General features: G+C 45.2%; 1 protein-coding gene across 1 annotated transcript in view; it reads left to right on the top strand.

Annotated features, from left to right (window-relative positions):
- Positions 1-2,782: 2,782 nt before the first annotated feature.
- LOC136438314 (IgGFc-binding protein-like) overlaps positions 2,783-20,886 on the top strand; it is a 35,730-nt gene continuing 17,626 nt past the window's right edge. Inside the window, exons 1-16 of the mRNA XM_066433075.1 lie at positions 2,783-2,813; positions 3,213-3,833; positions 4,264-4,710; positions 4,951-5,204; positions 5,474-5,611; positions 16,384-16,532; positions 17,192-17,487; positions 17,782-17,984; positions 18,260-18,329; positions 18,487-18,624; positions 18,750-18,926; positions 19,117-19,299; positions 19,462-19,644; positions 19,738-19,920; positions 20,348-20,530; positions 20,682-20,864. Coding sequence (XP_066289172.1) covers positions 2,783-2,813; positions 3,213-3,833; positions 4,264-4,710; positions 4,951-5,204; positions 5,474-5,611; positions 16,384-16,532; positions 17,192-17,487; positions 17,782-17,984; positions 18,260-18,329; positions 18,487-18,624; positions 18,750-18,926; positions 19,117-19,299; positions 19,462-19,644; positions 19,738-19,920; positions 20,348-20,530; positions 20,682-20,864 — 3,439 coding nt within the window. The remainder of the gene's footprint in view (positions 2,814-3,212; positions 3,834-4,263; positions 4,711-4,950; positions 5,205-5,473; positions 5,612-16,383; positions 16,533-17,191; positions 17,488-17,781; positions 17,985-18,259; positions 18,330-18,486; positions 18,625-18,749; positions 18,927-19,116; positions 19,300-19,461; positions 19,645-19,737; positions 19,921-20,347; positions 20,531-20,681; positions 20,865-20,886) is intronic.

The raw sequence follows: 20,886 nt of genomic DNA, 5'->3' as shown, positions 1-20,886 counted from the left end.
CGATCAGAGTTGAAGAGCGAGTCAGATCTGTATCTGGTAGGTGTGAGTGTGGACGCCAGTACCGATAGCTTCCCGTGGAGACCCCAAACTAGATTGTATTTTTCGTGCTCAGGTATTGAAATTGTATTTTATCTTTAGTTACGTTTTGATGAGAGTTAGTGACTTGTTCTTTGCGAACCTTTTTATAGAATGGTCCGTAACATTCGGGAGGTTGGGGTTGTCTGGACAGATATAGCTGATTTAATGTAAAAAGCATGGCGTACACAACCTCGCGGTAAGCGTGTCGAGTAGACGCATCTTGGAGGCTGCAGGAAAATGAAACATGTACTTTGACGAGTGTGTGATATGTTTTTGCTTGTTTGTTTGTTTGTTTGTTTGTTTGTTTGTTTGTTTGTTTGTTCGTTTATATGGCATACCCGGTAAACCGCCTTATGGCGTAACACACCCGTTTGTACTGCAAAGTACAAGCTGCGTATCCGGACAGATTAAATTGATCTCCTCACACCGGGAAGGTCCATCTTTTCGACAAGTGTGGTGGGTTCTTTTACGTGCTCGAGGTGTGGCTCTCCTTAAACACGGCATCTCTATTTAACGCCCTAGCCGAGGGGCGTCTTTAACCGAAGCTAGGTACTCATTTTTACCTGAGTGAGGTGAGAAAATCCGTGCGAAGTGCCTTTCTAAAGGGCACAACGTCAACGGGACCAGTCTGCAGTCAAGGGCCCCAGGATAGGAACCCAGGACCGCTGGGTTCTGGGCCAAACACCCTGCCATTCCGCACCACGACACCACGATGTTCTTCAGTGTTGAGATATTTTACATTTAGCGTGTTATCTTATTCAGTTGTACAGGTACGTCTTCGGTGTTGACATATCGATGTCCATGAGGAAGATGGGTCCTGGCCGGTCCGCCCTCTGGCTGGCGCTCCTGCTGCTGGGCTGTCTGGTCCATTCTGCCGAGCCTCAGGGTAAGTTGAAGTTCTGTATCGGTCAGTGGTGGTATTGTTACCATCCCATGATTCCTCAATACACATCCTGCAATACACACCCACAGATGGCTGACTGTGGGCAAGAAGCATGTAGACTTGTCATGTTGCTTTTGATATTGCAGCAACTGGTACAATTTGACCATTAGATTTTCTTCTTATGAATTGTCAAAATACTTAAGTAGACTGTCTGACCTTTGTTATTTGTGTACAACTTTCTAGATTGTGTCATAAACACTTGCGGAACATTGTACACATGTTCACGACAAATTTTGTGTCCAAACTTGACAAAACTACAGTATTTTCCTAAAAACAGTGTTTATTGATGAAATTATACTGTTTGTGCATCAGAAAAAACAAAATGCACCAAAAGCACCCATGGAAAAGTAAAGAAAATGATGTTTGTTTAGAATTATTACAAAAACAATATCAAATATCATTTTCTTTACTTTAATTTCCCATGGGTGCTTTTTCATGCATTTTGGTTTTTCTGATGCACAAACAGTATTATATCATCAATGAACACTGTTTTTAGGAAAACGCTGTAGTTTTGTCAAGTTTGGACACAAAATTTGTGGTGAATATGTGCACAATGTTCCGCAAGTGTTTATGATACAATCTAGAAAGTTGTACACAAATAACAAAGGTCAGACAGTCTCATGGACTACTTTAGTCTTTTGACAATTCATAAGAAGAAAATCTAATGGTCAAATTGTACCAGTTGCTGCAATATCAAAAGCAACATTACAAGTCTATATACTTCTTGCCCACAGTCAGCCATCTGTGGGTGTGTATTGCAGGATGTGTATTGAGGAATCATGGGATGGTAACAATACCACCACTGTGTATCGGCATAACAACCCTTCGGCGTAACACACCAGCTACTGTATCTGTATAGGGCGTATTCAGTCACGTGACCCTCCCCCTAGCAACGAGCACTGGCGGCCATGTTGGTGCTCACTTGATAGTGGAGCCCTATGGAACTCTCCGTATAAATAGCAGATGTTTTCTACGCCATTCACAATTTCCCTTCGAAACGTTTTGTCTCACAATCATGGTGTTTTGCCTCGTGGTCAGATGTTTGATTGGGACTGATAAAGCACACACTGATCGGGTAACAGTAAGATTGGTTTGGCGTTTCTCGTGTAGGTAAGGGAACATACGAAGGGACTAACGACTGAAACAAAAGTGGATTTCTGACATACGAAAAAGTGGATGTTAACAGTTGAAGTTTGAGAATCAACGTGAGTGTATGGAAACCTTTGTATCTGGTCGAAAAGCAAATTACAGGCCCGTTGTGTAACACAGTGGCGGCACCGTGTAGCCGTTGCTTGAGATACGGACTTCGTAAACTGGGGGGTCTTTCAACGTCGAACTTTCCCGATCATAACGTACTCCCTGTCAACAAAATTTTTCATGACACTCAAGACACTGTGCTACGTAGTTGCAGGCCTTGGAACACTTGTATGCTGTGAACTGATTTTATGCGTACTCTGTAAACAGTTTAGCGGCCATGTTTGTAGGCAGCTGGGGAAAACATTTCCACGCTCGTCGATAATGGGTCATTTCCAGTAGGTGAAATTGGATTTTTGTAGCCAAAAGGATGTGAGGCTGGAGACTCTTTGCATATAATAAAACAGCGATCAGACGACTTCGCATTCCTTGGAAATTTAGAGACCGTCGGACACCGAGAAACTTCGTTGCAGGGTGAGCACCAACATGGCCGCCCACGGAGGGCAGGGGTGATGACGTCACGTGAATACGCCCTATAGCCGGTATAAGCACCCTTCGGCGTAACACATGTACACCAGCTTCTGTATCTGTATAGCAGGTATAACCGCCCTTCGGTGTAACACACCAGCTTCGCAGGCAAGCGGCGCGGCAGCAGCTGTTTACTAGTACATGTATACCATACGAAACGACCTGTCCTGTCTAACCTTCGCATATCTAACTACACACATTGTTTAAAGCTATCTAATGAGGATGTCTCTACGGTACTTGGTGGCAATGAGCTGCACTCTATAATTGTTCTAGGAAATACGAATTTTGAACACAATCAATCCTAGGTCTGGTTCTTGAAAGCATGACTATTCCTTGTCCTTTTCTGAGCTGGTATTAGATACTTATCAGTCGGCACGTCCGTTGCTATAGTCTACGCTCGCTTTTGCCGCAATGTCCATAGAAATGCCATGAAGTGTACAGTTACTCAGTTAACTCCAAATCATTGCAGGTTCAGATGAGGACTCCAGCAGTGCTGGATCGGGAGAGGACACCGGCAGTGCTGGATCGGGAGAGGGCTCCGGCAGTGCTGGATCGGGAGAGGGCTCCGGCAGTGCTGGATCGGGAGAGGACACCGGCAGTGCTGGATCAGGAGAAAAGTCCGACAGCCAGGAATCGGGAGAAGAGTCCAGCAGCAAGGAATCGGGAGAAGAGTCCAGCAGCAAGGAATCGGGAGAAGAGTCCAGCAGCAAGGAATCGGGAGAAGAGTCCAGCAGCAAGGAATCGGGAGAAGAGTCCAGCAGCAAAGAATCGGGAGAAGAGTCCAGCAGCAAGGAATCGGGAGAAGAGTCCAGCAGCAAGGAATCGGGAGAAGAGTCCAGCATTAAGGAATCGGGAGAAGATTCCAGCAGCAAGGAATCGGGAGAAGAGTCCAGCAGCAAGGAATCGGGAGAAGAGTCCAGCAGCAAGGAATCGGGAGAGTCTAGCAGCAAGGAATCGGGAGAGTCCAGCAGCAAGGAATCGGAAGAGTCCAGCAGCAAGGAATCGGGAGAGTCCAGCAGCAAGGAATCGGGAGAGTCCAGCAGCAAGGAATCGGGAGAGAACTCTGGAAGATCGAGCAGTTCAGTTACAGGTAACATGTTTATGTTGTTTCTGCCGTAGGGTAGATACTAGTCACTGCCGAAGTCGTACAGATGTTTTACCGTACGATCTAGGATCGGTCGTCCAACCAATCTTTATTCGTTATCCAGATCTTCACGCCATGTTTCCCCGACCCCCGCTAGACATAGATAAAAGGCGATAGATATTTTAATCAGCCAACCAAAGACGCCACACTTGTGCACGGGAAGTCTCAGTTTGACTCATACAAGACTCGGCAAAGAAAAGGAATGACAGTAACAGTGACAGTTTAAGTAACAAGTCTGCAGTAGCGTGTTATTCCGCGCATGTTTATTCTATTCTGGTAAAGACCATAATGAGAACTTATGCTACGAAATACATACTATAGCTCATCGATTTTCCGCTTCGCTCCTTGACCTACTTTTTTTCTGTCCTCCCCGCAGGCTGCAATCCTGGCTGGAGCCACCACGGTTCCAAATGCTATAAAGTCGCATCCGGTACTTTCACATACGCAGAAGCGGAAGCCAAATGTACAGAATTAAACGCCCAGCCAGCTCTCTCAAAAGACCGAGCGACCAACGACTTCATTGTGCGACTGCGGAACAGCGCGGACAGCAGCCAACCCGTCTGGATTGGGCTGAAATTTGAAAATGCAGGTTTTTTCTTCAGCCAAACAAGAAGAGCCAGGTGGATAGATGGGGAACTACTGTCTGACGGAAACTTCGACGACTGGGCAGACGGTGAGCCCAACGACGAGCCGGGTCGAGACGCCGACTGTGTTCGCATCCACCAGACCGATGGCGATAATCCCGGTTGGTCCGATCAGTGGAGGGATTATCCCTGTGACAGGGAGACGCTTGGGGTGATCTGTGAGAATGAAGCACGTCCTGGTAAGTACCTCATGACAGACACAAACAGCAATAAAGCATTCAAATCATCTATCACCAAACCTCTACAGTAAAGCCATGAGATGAAACAAAGCAAAGCATTGAATACTTTGACTTGATCTTCTTCTTATTGAATAGGCCAATACTTTTCGACATCACTAAGATATGTTTGCATGTTGTAGCACAGTTTCTAGTTCATTGAGTGAGACTAGCGGTATGGTTGTACAACGTCGTTTTTCACAGCTGGAGAGTGCTCAGCAGACAAAGGAGTTTGCAGCGCATCTGGGGACCCGCACTACACGACGTTTGACGGAAGGCGTCACCACTTCCAGGGTTATTGCAAATACACCTTCGCCAAGGACTGCGGAGACAACAGCGTCTTTACTGTGGAAACCAAAAACGTACCCCTAACCGTCAGGCCGGTTGCAGTTGTGCGTGAAGTGTACGTGAAAGCATACGGCTTTGAGATCGGAATTCTTCAGCGAAAGAAAGTAACGGTGAGGGGCGATTTTTTTTGCTCGCCCGATAGAAATTTGTAATGGTATGGCCGGTGAAACACTCGGTATGACTCCTTAAAAAAAGAGTTGAGGACGATTCATAGATTGCAATAATCACGTGCTGAACCTGGTCAACATATGTGCATCACTTGAAATGCGAAATGTCTAAACCGAGACCGAAATCTAAGACGCGCTGACGCAAATGTTTCTTCTGTGTTCTTTCTGCAAACAACTAAACATATGCGCTTTTTTTTAAATATTTCTCAAAGGTGAACGGAAAGGCTGCCTCGCTCCCAATCTCTGTAGCAGGTGGCAACATCGAGGTTCACCTGAGCGGCAGGTATGTCCGGGTGCTGCTGACGGAACTGTGCGTGGAGGTTTTCTACGACGGACGACACAGGGTCAAGGTAAGCGTAAATCCGACTCGCTTCTATCATACACCGTTATTGTACAAAGCCAAAGTAAACTAGACGGGTGACATTCGTATGCAAGAAAATACACAATATCTACCATTACATGGTCTAGCCTAGCAAACCTAGCAGACTAGCTCTATGCATTCTTACTCAAACACATTCTTATATATGCTGAGAAGACTTTCAGCTCTGTCCTACCACTTGCTACATCATGTAAACTACTAGTAAAAGTAGAGAAGATAAGTCCCAACAAACAAACCGATCGCCGCGGCGCGCTCTACTAAACGACAACTCATCCCCCCAGGCGAAGAACTCTGATGCTAATAGCGAGGTTTTATACACTACTCTAGTAGACGAATTAAATGAACTGAAAACACTAGTTTTCAACAACAAAGTAGCGATGGATAAACAAGGGAAGCAAGTCGCCGATCTGCAAGCTAACGTTCAAAATAAGACAAAGAAGATTGAGAAACAGGCCAAACAAATTGAGGATTTGAAGAACGAACTTCAACATCAGCGTGAATTCACTAAAGACCTGTCTGACAGACTTTCCTCCAAATGCGAATGTGTTCCTCGGAGTGACGAGCGTAGACTTCAACGCTTATATTCGGAGATCGTAAACAACCATGAAAATCCCGGAAATATCGGCACCCAGTTATCCACAGCTCCTGGCGGCACTCAAACACCAACAGCGTTAGACACCGGTACTCAAGCTTCGACAGCCCCGAGCACTCAGGCGCCTAAGGGCCCTGTAGCCCCTGGTACACGGGCCCCGGCAGCCCCGGGCAGAAAGGCCTTGGCAGCCCCCGACACACGGGTACCAGCAGTCCCCCGTACACAGGACCTGACAGTCCTTCCAACACAAGTTCCGGCTGACCATTGCACACAGGCCCCGGCAACCCCAAGTCTCCAGGCCCCGGCAGCCCCCCGGCTCCAGGCCCCGGCAACCCCCGGTCCCCAGGCCCCGGCAGCCCCCGGTCTCCAGGCCCCGGCAGCCCCCGGTCTCCAGGCCCCGGCAGCCCCCGGTCTCCAGGCCCCGGCAGCCCCCCGTCTCCAGGCCCCGGCAGCCCCCGGTCTCCAGGCCCCGGCAGCCCCCCGTCTCCAGGCCCCGGCAGCCCCCCGCACACCAGCCCGGACGGAGAAGAGACAAATCAGAATCTTTGCCGACTCTCTTTGGAATGACGTTGACACAAACAGAATGTTCAATCACAAAAGTTCAGCCATCGTCAAGTCCAGCACATTAAGGAAAGCTTCTGAAAACGTCAACTCATCCCCTGACACCACGACAGAACTAGTTATCTTTCATGTCGCTTCAAATGACATGGACAACACAAAGCTCCAAACAGACAGTGTGAACATTTGTGTAGACGATACGCGCAGACTAATCAACAATGCAAAATCATCTTTTCCAAATGCAACCATAGCTATATCCCAAGTCCTACCAAGAGGACGACACATGGAATCCACACTTAACAAGAACATTGCTTCCTACAACAACACCGTCGAGAAGTTATGTCTGGAAGATGACAAAATCTTCTACATCAGACATAGGCTGTTAGCAGAGGATCGATCGCTGTACAAAGCCGACGGGATCCATATCACCCCAGACGCTGGTGTTAGACTGCTGGTGGCCGACGTGAAGCGCACACTGCGCCACCACCAGCAGTCTATCACAAACACGACCGGCAGCAGACAACACACGAACCCCGGCGGACAACAAACAAGACCACCAAGGAATAGATCGAGGGGGAACACCATGATGTACACACATCCCGACCGGTACTCCGCTCCGAGACACCTCCCCCAGCAGAATCAGCCGCCGTTCCCGTGGAACCCAGCGCCTCCAGCTCCTCAGCACTGGAACGAACGGCCCGGGCTGATGCGGAAAGACAAGCGCCACGCAATAGAAACCCTGATGAACATTATGAGAGACTTTCTAAATGATTAAACGGACATTGGAAGGAGACAATCGGTAGATGAAAATAACGAGAGATTACTCAGGTAACGATTCATTATTTTACTTACTTACTGATAGGATAAGTTTAACTTTAGGTTTTAATTGTCATATACTCCTTTGTTGTAGTTCATAGTTCCATTTTATTTCGGCATAATGTATGAAGTACTAGATTTTCCATTCATATCAAGTTAAAATAAGTTGTTCCTATATTCACTCTGTACACAATGCAACCACGCTCTTCCTATTTACCGGCGCTCATTCGATTTTTCTCATCTCAGAATGTCAATTCAAAAGGTGGCCCTGAAATTTGGTTCATGGAACATTCAGGGCGGCCTCAGGCGAAAAAGCCAAGATGAGGATTTTATTTCTTATTTTAATAATTTAGATTTTGTAGCTATGCAAGAAACTTGGCTCAGGCCAGGGGACAACTTTAGAATAGAATCATTTAGTTTTTGTAGAAGTGATAGAAATGTTAAAAAATCGTGTAGAAGAAACTCTGGCGGAGTAGTCTGTTGAGTAGGTAAAGGCACTAGCTAGGAGAGCAAGGATTGACGTCTTCACTCAGTGCTTGCCTGTGAGAACTGATGTAGATGGACAGATGTCCATCCCCTTTATTACCAAGTAATCAGTAACAGATGTCTGGTGTCTCTTGACCACCAGGGATAGACTGCTCGTCTTCCTGTTGTAATTACAGTAACATCTTGCACAGTAAATGTCTCTACTACAATACTCCCCCGTACACTTAGAAGTGGTCCCCACTTCTTTAAAATTACTCGTAATCGGCAGAAGGCACGAGCTAAGTATGACAGTTGAAAACGGAGAGGTCAGAATACAATAATACAAACAGAGATGGCAAGATAAACATTGCAAGGCCATAAACGGGCACGGGTGTGATAAGCAATTGACTTCTTCCGGATGATTACAAAAGTAACAAAGCCTAACAGACGGACTGCTGCTGCGATGATAGAGACAGAGGCGTCTGGGTACTTCAAAGCACGAACATAAAACAACAAACATAAACAAGCAAAAACAGGCTTCGCTACTGACATAGCAGTCAAGTACGAGCAAGTTCTACGTTACCGCAGCATGGTCAACGCAGTATCCGACATTACCCAGCTTAGGGTGGTCGGCAAATATCAACTCGCAATCATGTCACATCTAGCATAGAGACCGTCCCGTAGGCAAATCAGTTCTATCTAGGGAAGGCATCATGCGGTCTCAATACAAAACAATACAATATAGCGTCCACCAGGTGGATCCGTTTCCCGTAGGCTTACGAATAGTCCACCTGGCGGGTCCGTCACCCGTAGGCTCACGAACATACAAGAATACAAGACATCGTGCAATAATGGTACCTGGCTACAAGTAAACCACAAAAGTTCGAGATGTTGCACAAAGTTCAGTGGTCAGGCAGGATACGCGGAGAAGTACTTTTTCACAGTTCGGCTAGTTTTCACGGTAGAAGGTCACGCTGGTTATGAAGGATGGGCAGCGACGGGTTCCGTCGTAGGGGTAGTCGGGCTGGGTCGCGATCAAGTCGGTATGGTGGGTCAGGAAGACGGCAGCGTGGTCGGCAGGACAGCGCTCACGGGGTCTTGCGCACGTGGTCGGTGGCGGGTGGCATCAGGACATCGGCGGCGTGCTCTGGCCTCAGCGACGGCGAGCAGGGAGTCCGGACGCCTGGCCCCGGGCACCTGGCAGACAGGGTCGGCTGGCAGACTGGCTTGGTTAGATGGCGGCATGGAGACACGTCGGGCGAGCTGGGTCTGTGTAGTACGGCGGCAGGCTGGCCAAACGGACGGCGTGGTAGCGTGGTGAGTCGGGGCTGCTGGCTGTCGACGTGGCACGATGGCAGGCATATCATCGCAGCACGGACGGGTACGGAGCTTGCTTTAGTAGCCGCTGGTCTCGATCGCTACCGGGCGACTCGGGCGGCATGGTAGCTGGCCAAGGCTTGCGTCGAGGCGGGTTCGGCCGTTCGAAAACGGCAACCACCGCTATGCCACCAGTGTTGAGTAGATAAAGGCACTAGCTAGGAGAGCAAGGATTGACGTCTTCACTCAGTGCTTGCCTGTGAGAACTGATGTAGATGGACAGATGTCCATCCCCTTTATTACCAAGTAATCAGTAACAGATGTCTGGTGTCTCTTGACCACCAGGGATAGACTGCTCGTCTTCCTGTTGTAATTACAGTAACATCTTGCACAGTAAATGTCTCTACTACAAGTCTTTATGTTTCGTAACAAATTCTCGAAGGGCGTAACAAAACTTCCCACTAGACATTCAGATTTGTTATGGTGTAGGTTAGATAAAACTTTCTTTGGCCTTGAAAAGGACTTGTTCGTAGGATGTGTTTACCTATCTCCAGAAAACTCAACATCTCTCCAAATGAAAAATAACGCGATGTTTGATATTCTACAAGAAGATATTTGTCGATTCTCCAGTCAAGGCAGCATCTTAATCCTAGGAGACTTAAACGCTAGGACAGCATCACTACAGGAAACGTTTATAGAGGATGACTGTTTAAACCAAAACTTTATAGATCTTAGAGAAGATATAAAACATAGGGCAAGCTGTGATAAGGGAACAAACAGATACGGTAATCAACTAATAGAAACGTGCTCGGCAGCTAACCTTGTCATTTTAAACGGCCGCATACCTGGTGATTTTTCTGGAAAATTGACATGCCACAAATATAATGGGTCAAGTTTGGTGGACTACTTTATCGTCAATTATGAATTCCTACAAAAAGTCCAATATCTGAACGTTAGCGACCTCTCTGTATTTTCTGACCATTGCCTATTAACTTGTTCGATTTCGACAAATTACTCGCCTTACGTGCAACAAATAAAAGCTCCGACTCACCCGTTACCAACGAAATACATCTGGGGCGAGGACTCGCAAGCTAAATTCACAGAAGCGCTCCGAACACCTTTGATAGTAAATGACTTACAAATTTTCTTAGATAAGCCCTTCGACAATGTGGATCATGCTGTAAATGAATTTGCAGCAATAATTACTCGTGTAGCAGATACGTCCCTTAAAAAGATCGTACACAAGAATCATAAGAGAAAGAAAAGAATTAGTAAGCCATGGTTCAACTCTTCATGCGCTTCTCTTAGACGTAAAGTTAACCAATTAGCCACCCAATTCTCCAAATGCCCATGGAAACTTGACATTCGACAATCATATTTCTGCAACCTCAAATTATACAAGAAGAAAGTTAAGACCACAAAAAGACTATTCAAAGAAAAGCAATGGAAAAATCTTAGTAAACTTAGTAAAGTCGAGCCTCAAAAATTCTGGAGGGAATTGAAATTACATAGGCAGGACAGTGACGTTAAAGACGAAGTAGATAGTAACATCAGCCCCGAAGACTGGAGAAATCATTTTGAAAGTCTCAATAACTTAGCTGGAACTAGTGAGTCTGATAAAAAATTCCACCAATACATTGCGCAAAAAAGGCCTGACCTCTGCCAAACGGTAGACAAAGACAACACGAAGCACACAAACAACATAATTAGCAGCCTTGAAAAGTTAGCACCAAGCCCACTTGATTTAGAAATAACGGAAGACGAAATCCTTGAGGGTTTACGTAATCTAAAAGGAAGCAAAGCGTGTGGTACAGACTCTATCATAAACGAAATGCTGAAATATGGAGATGCAAAACTCATTACACCACTTAAAAAACTCTTCAACATTGTTCTTCATTCCGGTAATTTTCCAAGTCAATGGGGTCAAAGCATATTAGTCCCTATCTATAAGAGTGGTAGTACGTCAAACCCGTCTAATTATAGAGGAATAGCTATATCCAGCTGTGTTGGGAAACTATTCACGTTCATATTAAGCAGACGTTTACAGCACTTCCTCGAAGATAACAACTTATTATCCCCTTTCCAGTCTGGCTTCCGTAAAAACTTCCGTACCAGTGACAACATATTCGTACTTAAAACATTAATTGACAAACAGATATCTGAACCCGGTGGTAAATTGTATGCCTGCTTCGTAGACTTTAAGAAAGCCTTTGACTCTGTCTGGAGAGATGGGCTATTCTATAAAATCTTAGCTTCTGGTATAGGAGGTGATTTCTTCAGAACCATAAAATCTATCTACTCTAATCTAGAATATTGTGTCAAAACGCCGATTGGACTATCAGATTTCTTTAAATCGACCTGTGGTGTGCGCCAAGGATGCAATCTAAGCCCGCTTCTGTTTAATCTTTATATTAACGATCTGCCAAACATTTTCTCCCCATCTTTATGTGATCCTATTGCCCTAGAAGACACTCATATAAACAGTCTTCTCTGGGCGGACGACCTTGTACTATTGTCTAAATCAGAAGCAGGTCTAAAAGAATGTTTGAAAAATCTTGATGAATTCTGCTCCCTCTGGAAATTATCAATTAACAAAGATAAAACTAAAGTAATGATCTTTTCAAAAAATGGAAGAACAGGTACAAATAAACGATCCACCTTCCAATCACAGGGGCATATAATTAACATCGCACAGTTTTATACATACTTAGGGGTAGATATAACCCCTACGGGTTCATTCGCACGTGCTACTAAGCAATTGCGTTTAAAAGCTCTACGTGCTTCCTTTAAACTCAAATCTTTGCTAGCATCAAACTACAATCCATCCATTTCTCTTGCTCTCGATCTGTTCAATAGTTTAGTTAAACCTATCTTACTTTACTGCGCTGAAATACTGGGGCCAAACATTCAATGTAGGGATTTGATTCTTAACGGTGTACAGGAAAGTCCCGCTGAAAACATTAGAGAAACAATATATGATATATTTTCGCCGATATTGGGCACAAATGTGCCTCTCCTAAAGGTTGCACGTATTGGAAAGAAATGCGATGTGTCGTCGTCTCGTCCTGTTTTAGTTCGCTTTAAGAAATATAATGATAAATTAAACATTTTGTACCAATCAAAACTACTAGCTAACCAAAATATATCGTTGAATCATCCCAAATCATCGTATGAAGTGTCCGATCTAGAGTATGTTCTCCTCAATTACTGTAAAACGCTACTTCAAGTTCCCAGAAGTTCCGTTAATGCCGCCGTAAGGGGTGAACTCGGCACATTTCCACTGTATATAGAAGCCCAGACACAACTTATCAAATATTGGATTAGAATACAAAACCTTCCTAATGACAGAATAGTTAAAAAAGCTTATCATATTGCTGTAGAACAGGAGCAGGACTGGGCCGTTCATGTGCGAGATATATTATGCCGACACGGCTTCCAAAATGTTTGGCTAAACCCAACAGTTGACGCCAAGCATTTTGGTAACGTGTTCAAAGAACGCCTGAAAGACACGTTTGTTTCTGGCTGGAGGCAAGAGATTAGAAGTTACAGCAAGCTACAATCCTATTCTAAATTCAAAACTGACTTTATATTTGAGAAGTATCTTTCCTCAATCCAAAATAGATCATTTGTTGCGAACATAACCAAACTGCGAATTAGCGCACACTGTTTAGAAATAGAGAAAGGTCGTCATCATAATGTACCAGCCACTCAGAGACGTTGTCCTACCTGCAAACATATTGTTGAAGATGAATTCCACTTTCTGTTAACATGTCCCACGTACAATGAAGAAAGACAGACACTTATGAATGTTATCACCCGCAATTCAAATATAACTTTACTATCTAAGACAAGCTCAGAAACGTTCAATTTACTTATGTCATGTCCTGACGCAATTTCCTTGTACATAGGCCAATACATATCTGCCTGTTTTCTCAAGAGAAATCGATTAATCTCTGACGCAAGCAATTGATGTTTCCCTTGTATCATGTAATATACTTCATTACGAACTGAGCCAATTCAGAAGCGTATTATGGAAAACCGCAGTTTCTGCGGCTCCCCCGCTGTGCGGAGTGCTATTGGCACCTTGGCGCTAGCAAATAACCGTGTGGTAGCTTGACTCTAGACCAAAGACACCAAATACCAATGCTTTGTATCCTTGAATTAATCATTACGAAGTGTGCTACAATCCAGGAGGTTCTCTGGTTGACTGGAGCTTCTCTAGCTGGCTGATTTGGGAACAGTGGATGCTTGAAGATTAGTAAAGCGGTCTCCTGTATTCACATGCGTTCATTAGAGAGTTAAACAATGGTCTTCCTTCACAGTTCGGTGACGGAATTTCGCTTCAATAGTGGAGCCAATCAGCTCTCTCCTTTCCTGTGACGTCCTTTCCTGTGACGTAGATATCACGGGTCATCTGTCTCAGAGTGGTCACTTTAGCGTGGGAAGCGGTGTTGGCCACACACGCGGATCGTCCTAGCCCCATGGCAGGAATCAACTACTCTCCAAGCAGAGGAGTGGGTCCGGCAGGTTTTTGACGTGTTTTTAGGCGTTTTTGTCGGGCTTTCTACTTTGTCATGGTTTCTTTCTATCTTACGTCAACCATGGTATTTGTGTTGCCAAAGTTGTAGCTAGGACTGGCTCAGGGTCGGCCTCAGTGAGCCCTGTTGGGGAAAGACTTTCATAGTCTGAACTCATCTTATAGGGAGACTGAACACCACAATTAGCGGTCGTGTGTTTCAAACATAACGGTAGGTTTAGCTCAAGAATGGATTTAGTGAGCCCTGTTGAGGAAACTCAACTTATAGGGAGACTGAATACCACAATTAGCGGTCGTGTGTTTGAAACATAACGGTAGATTTAGCTCAAGAATGGATTTAGTGAGCCCTGTTGAGGAACTTGACTCAACTTATAGGGAGACTGAATACCACAATTATAACGGTAGGTCTAGCTCAAGAATGGATTTAGTGAGCCGTGTTGAGGAAACTCAACTTATAGGGAGACTGAATACCACAATTAGCGGTCGTGTGTTTCAAACATAACGGTAGGTTTAGCTCAAGAATGGATTTAGTGAGCCCTGTTGAGGAAACTCAACTTATAGGGAGACTGAATACTACAATTAGCGGACGTGTGTTTCAAACGTAACGGTAGCTATAGGTTTAGCTCAAGAATGGATTTAGTGAGCCCTGTTGAGGAAACTCAACTTATAGGGAGACTGAATACCACAATTAGCGGTCGTGTGTTTGAAACATAACGGTAGGTTTAGCTCAAGAATGGATTTAGTGAGCCCTGTTGAGGAAACTCAACTTATAGGGAGACTGAATACCACAATTATAACGGTAGGTCTAGCTCAAGAATGGATTTAGTGAGCCCTGTTGAGGAAACTCAACTTATAGGGAGACTGAATACCACAATTAGCGGTCGTGTGTTTGAAACATAACGGTAGGTTTAGCTCAAGAATGGATTTAGTGAGCCCTGTTGAGGAAACTCAACTTATAGGGAGACTGAATACCACAATTAGTGGTCGTGTGTTTGAAACATAACGGTAGGTTTAGCTCAAGAATGGATTTAGTGAGCCCTGTTGAGGAAACTCAACTTATAGGGAGACTGAATACCACAATTATAACGGTAGGTCTAGCTCAAGAATGGATTTAGTGAGCCCTGTTGAGGAAACTCAACTTATAGGGAGACTGAATACCACAATTAGCGGTCGTGTGTTTGAAACATAACGGTAGATTTAGCTCAAGAATGGATTTAGTGAGCCCTGTTGAGGAACTTGACTCAACTTATAGGGAGACTGAATACCACAATTATAACGGTAGGTCTAGCTCAAGAATGGATTTAGTGAGCCCTGTTGAGGAAACTCAACTTATAGGGAGACTGAATACCACAATTAGCGGTCGTGTGTTTCAAACATAACGGTAGGTTTAGCTCAAGAATGGATTTAGTGAGCCCTGTTGAGGAAACTCAACTTATAGGGAGACTGAATACTACAATTAGCGGACGTGTGTTTCAAACGTAACGGTAGCTATAGGTTTAGCTCAAGAATGGATTTAGTGAGCCCTGTTGAGGAAACTCAACTTATAGGGAGACTGAATACCACAATTAGCGGTCGTGTGTTTGAAACATAACGGTAGGTTTAGCTCAAGAATGGATTTAGTGAGCCCTGTTGAGGAAACTCAACTTATAGGGAGACTGAATACCACAATCAGCGGTCGTGTGTTTCAAACATAACGGTAGGTTTAGCTCAAGAATGGATTTAGTGAGCCCTGTTGAGGAACTTGACTCAACTTATAGGGAGACTGAATACCACAATTATAACGGTAGGTCTAGCTCAAGAATGGATTATAGCGGACGTGTGTTTCAAACATAACGGTATGTCTAGCTCAGTTGGGGAAAGACTTAAATAGTCTAAATTCGACTTATACATGTTAAAGGAAGATTTGTTGAAGATAATGGGAGGTGTAGCTCAGGGCTGGCAGTGTGTGCTGTGGGGATTAGCATAGTAATTAGCACCTAGCCGAGAGTCAATAAACTCCGCCTGTCTACGTCCAGACCGCTCATTTGCATTATACGCTTCTGAATTGACCCAGTTCGTAATGTCATATATGTATTCTGTATTACTCTTATTGGATACCGTAGTGTGTAGACTTAACTTTTGTAGAATTCATTAGCATTGTTAATAAGCAAAGACTTATAAGTCCTGATATTTTGTACTACCTACGAACTTGCCATACATTGTACCCGTTACAGTTGTTGTGCAATAAACTTTGATATTGATATTGATATTGATATTGTAATCGAACACCACAGGGTGTCTGCTACATTATCAGTAGCCATGGTGACAGACGACTGGTCCGGGTGAATGACCTTACTTGTTTGTAACGGAAGAAGGGGACAAAACGGAGCAAAAACAACATGTTCCTCTTCCATGGTCCCGGTATATCTAGTAGGTATCTGACGTGAAAATACTGACGTGTTTCAAACCGCTGCTACAGGTGGCGGTTCCAGATAGCTACAAGGACAGGATGTGCGGACTGTGCGGTAACTACAACGACAACCCGGGAGACGACTTCATCAAGGCAGACGGGACCACCGCCCCGAACTGGACAGAGTTCGGGAACAGCCACCTCACAGATATGTCAACGTATGTGTTCTAGAAAATCGATATATCAATGTGTATTTATCATGTCCAGGTCGACGACAATATTGTAATTGAAGGGGGGGTGTTTTGGTAACCTCATAACCTTAAACCTTGGTTCACTTACTCTTAGTCCACTTAGTTATCAGAGTGTATAATTCATGGCGTTTGATAACCATTGGCTAAAATACATTCTCAAAACCAATGTACATACAGACGGCGTGATTGTAATCGCATACTGTTTACGATAAAAGGGCGATATATGAAGCTACCTGTGTCGGAGGGGATTTGTAACTATTGCTCCTCAAATGCAGTGGAGGACGAAAGGAATTTCATCTGTGAGTGTTTACTTTATGAGGATATAAGAAACCAATCATTTACCAACGTGTCCGATACGCTCTTACTTTCCCACTATTCCTGACCATGAGAAAATAACTCTTCTATTAAAATCAAAGAACCTACAAATTATAAAAGAAGTGAGTAAATTCGTCTTCCACTGCCTCAACCCAGCAAAACAAGCACTATGTACATTTTAGCATGTAACATAATATTGGATGTAGCCCTTGATATCATTGTATTTTTCATTATCCCATGTGTTGTGTGTGCTTGCAATTAGCCTGCGGGCATGATATTTGCAATAAACTGTGAATCATGATTCCCCTCAGGTGTCCAGGAGGCGATATCGGCCCGACGGCTGATGCTGCTCAGCCCGAATGTGACGACAGCCTGAACGTCGAGGTGTCGGCGGCGGACAAGTGCGGGCTTCTCAAAGATGCCGGCGGTCCGTTCGCGGCTGGACATGGCCAGGTGGATCCTTCGGGCGCCTTTAACGACTGCGTGTTCGACATGTGCGCACGGGACGGAGACGTCGAGGGGCTGTGCGAGAACCTGGAGGCGTATGCGGACGCCTCTCGGGAGGCCGGCGTGGACGCATTTGCTTGGAGAACGGCAGACCGATGTCGTAAGCTGCATTATCTGTCCCTTTCGTTTATCTTGTCCATTAATTTCTGTTTTCTTTGACATAGGTAGCTCTAGTGAGCGACTAGGCACTTCTTTTCAGAAAGGCCCTGGGTACATACATCCATACTATGTTTTATACCAATAGTCGGTCCGTTATATCTTTTAAATAAAGTTATTTTAGGTTTAACACAAAAGTGTGGTGTAAATTCACTTTTCATCTGTAGCAATTATTTGGACAATGATGGATAAAGCATTGCCAGAGCAGACCATATAACACATTGTTTCTTTTCGACAGCTTTGGAGTGTCCAGAAAACAGCGCGTACTCTTCATGCACGAGCGCCTGTCCCGCGACCTGCACGACCCCAGACGCCCCGGACAGCTGTTCCCGCGGCTGTGTAGAAGGCTGTGAGTGCGCTGAAGGCTTCGTGCTCAGTGGGCTGGACTGCGTACCGCAAGAGCAGTGCGGATGCACCGATGACGAAGGGCGTTACTACGTGGTAAGAATATATCACAGGATGTGAATAAAACGACTTAGTTATCCGTGTTCATTGTATCGGCTCCTTGATACACAACGTTGTTCTAATCGGATGAAAGTTTCTTAAGATAGAAACCCCTTAAGAAAAGTTGCAAATGTAGATAAAGAATAGTAAATGTGTTTTTCAAGCAATGAAGCCGTTTTATTGTATGTCACACTACGTCGCCTGTGACTGTCTGCTGATCTTGAATGTAAGCTGTTGCTAAGAATACTTTTTCATCGCTCTTCCTTTTGTAGGTTGAAGAGAGCTGGGAGGAAGATGGCAAAGACTGCGCTTGCAGAGAGGTCAACAGCATTGTCTGCGAAGGTGACACAAAAAATTCTTCGTTCATATTACAATAATAGCGCAATGGCTACCACGTTTACGGATACTCTTTTTTTCATCTGGAATTGCTGATTTGCTGATACGCTAGATGATTGGTTATATCATAACTTATTTGTTTTGTTTTTCTTCATGTTAACAGACACGGACGCTTGCTCCCCCAGCCCGTGTGATCCCAATGCTGAATGCCATGACGTCGCCGCTCCCGACACCGGTGCGACTTGTACCTGTAACGATGGGTATGAGGGCGATGGGGAAGCGGACGGGTCCGGGTGTACAGGTAACTGATTTCTGCATTCATATTTTCTTTGTAGAATGAGATGATACAATTCTGTTTAGTGTTGTGCAACAAAGCACAGCATCAAAGGGTGTTTAACGAAACTTTGTGTATATGCATGATTTCAGCTGTGCAATGCTCGCCGCTGACGGCCCCAGAAAACGGAGCGCTGAGTCGTGAAGATGCGACCTCATACACGGATGAGGTTACCGTCACCTGTAACCAGGGGTACGAACTGGACGGAGCCGCCAGTGTGACGTGCCAAGCTGACCGAGAATGGAGCGCACCTGTTCCAACATGCGAACGTATGTTAATAATGATGATTCTAACCATCGGATAAGATATCGATTAAAAGACGTTAGCGCCATTGGCTTAGTTTGATAGCATTTATATTATTGTAATGTACTAGTATGTCCTGTTATACAAAGGCATGTTATAACATTTACTGAACCTGCGATCAGTATGCCGTTTGAAAACCTTTATGTATGATTTCAGCTGTGCAATGCTCTCCGCCGACGGCCCCAGAAAACGGAGCGCTGAGTCCTGAAGGAGAGACCTCCTACGACTATCAGGACGAGGTGACGTTCTCCTGTAACCAGGGCTATGAGCTGGACGGAGCCGCCAGTGTGACGTGCCAAGCTGACCGAGAATGGAGCGCACCTGTTCCAACATGTAAACGTATGTTAACGATCAATGATGACTCTAACCACACGTGGCGATAATAGACCAAAAGGCATCTGGTATAGACTGGTAAATAGTATAGTAGTTCACTCTCCTGTTATGGATGCGTGTTTTCACAATAAAGTCTACTATCAAACTGCCCTTTATGCATGATTTCAGCTGTGCAATGCTCTCCGCCGACGGCCCCAGAAAACGGAGCGCTGAGTCCTGAAGTAGAGACCTCCTACGACTACCAGGACGAGGTGACGTTCTCCTGTAACCAGGGCTATGAGCTGGACGGAGCCGCCAGTGTGACGTGCCAAGCTGACCGAGAATGGAGTGCACCTGTTCCAGCATGCAAACGTAAATAATAATTTTCGCCATACGATAATAGACCTACCTTACATTCTTTTAAATATAAGCATGACCTACACTAACTTTTATGTATGATTTCAGCTGTGCAATGCTCGCCACCGACGGCCCCAGAAAACGGAGCGCTGAGTCCTGAAGGAGCGGACTCCTACGACTACCAGGACGAGGTGACGTTCTCCTGTAACCAGGGCTATGAGCTGGACGGAGCCTCCAGTGTGACGTGCCAAGCTGACCGACAATGGAGTGCACCTGTTCCAACATGCGAACGTATGTCAACGATCACTGATGATTCTAAGAATACGTGGCAATAATAGACTAAAAGACATTTGGTACTGGGTAGATAGTATTGTACTTCATTCTCCTGTTATGCATGCATGTTTTTAGAACAGAGCCAAGTATCAAACCTTTATGTTTTCAGCTGTGCAATGCTCTCCGCCGACGGCCCCAGAAAACGGAGCGCTGAGTCCTGAAGTAGAGACCTCCTACGACTACCAGGACGAGGTGACGTTCTCCTGTAACCAGGGCTATGAGCTGGACGGAGCCGCCAGTGTGACGTGCCAAGCTGACCGAGAATGGAGTGCACCTGTTCCAGCATGCAAACGTAAATAATAATTTTCGCCATACGATAATAGACCTACCTTACATTCTTTTAAATATAAGCATGACCTACACTAACTTTTATGTATGATTTCAGCTGTGCAATGCTCGCCACCGACGGCCCCAGAAAACGGAGCGCTGAGTCCTGAAGGAGCGGACTCCTACGACTACCAGGACGAGGTGACGTTCTCCTGTAACCAGGGCTATGAGCTGGACGGAGCCTCCAGTGTGACGTGCCAAGCTGACCGACAATGGAGTGCACCTGTTCCAACATGCGAACGTATGTCAACGATTACTGATGATTCTAAGAATACGTGGCAATAATAGACTAAAAGACATTTGGTACTGGGTAGATACTATTGTACTTCATTCTCCTGTTATGCATGCATGTTTTTAGAACAGAGCCAAGTATCAAACCTTTATGTTTTCAGCTGTGCAATGCTCTCCGCCGACGGCCCCAGAAAACGGAGCGCTGAGTCCTGAAGTAGAGACCTCCTACGACTACCAGGACGAGGTGACGTTCTCCTGTAACCAGGGCTATGAGCTGGACGGAGCCGCCAGTGTGACGTGCCAAGCTGACCGAGAATGGAGTGCACCTGTTCCAGCATGCCAACGTAAATAATAATTTTCGCCATA

Source organism: Branchiostoma lanceolatum, chromosome 7 (assembly GCF_035083965.1).
Source record: "Branchiostoma lanceolatum isolate klBraLanc5 chromosome 7, klBraLanc5.hap2, whole genome shotgun sequence".
NCBI lineage: Eukaryota > Metazoa > Chordata > Leptocardii > Amphioxiformes > Branchiostomatidae > Branchiostoma > Branchiostoma lanceolatum.
This window is presented reverse-complemented; position numbering and strand designations above follow the sequence as displayed.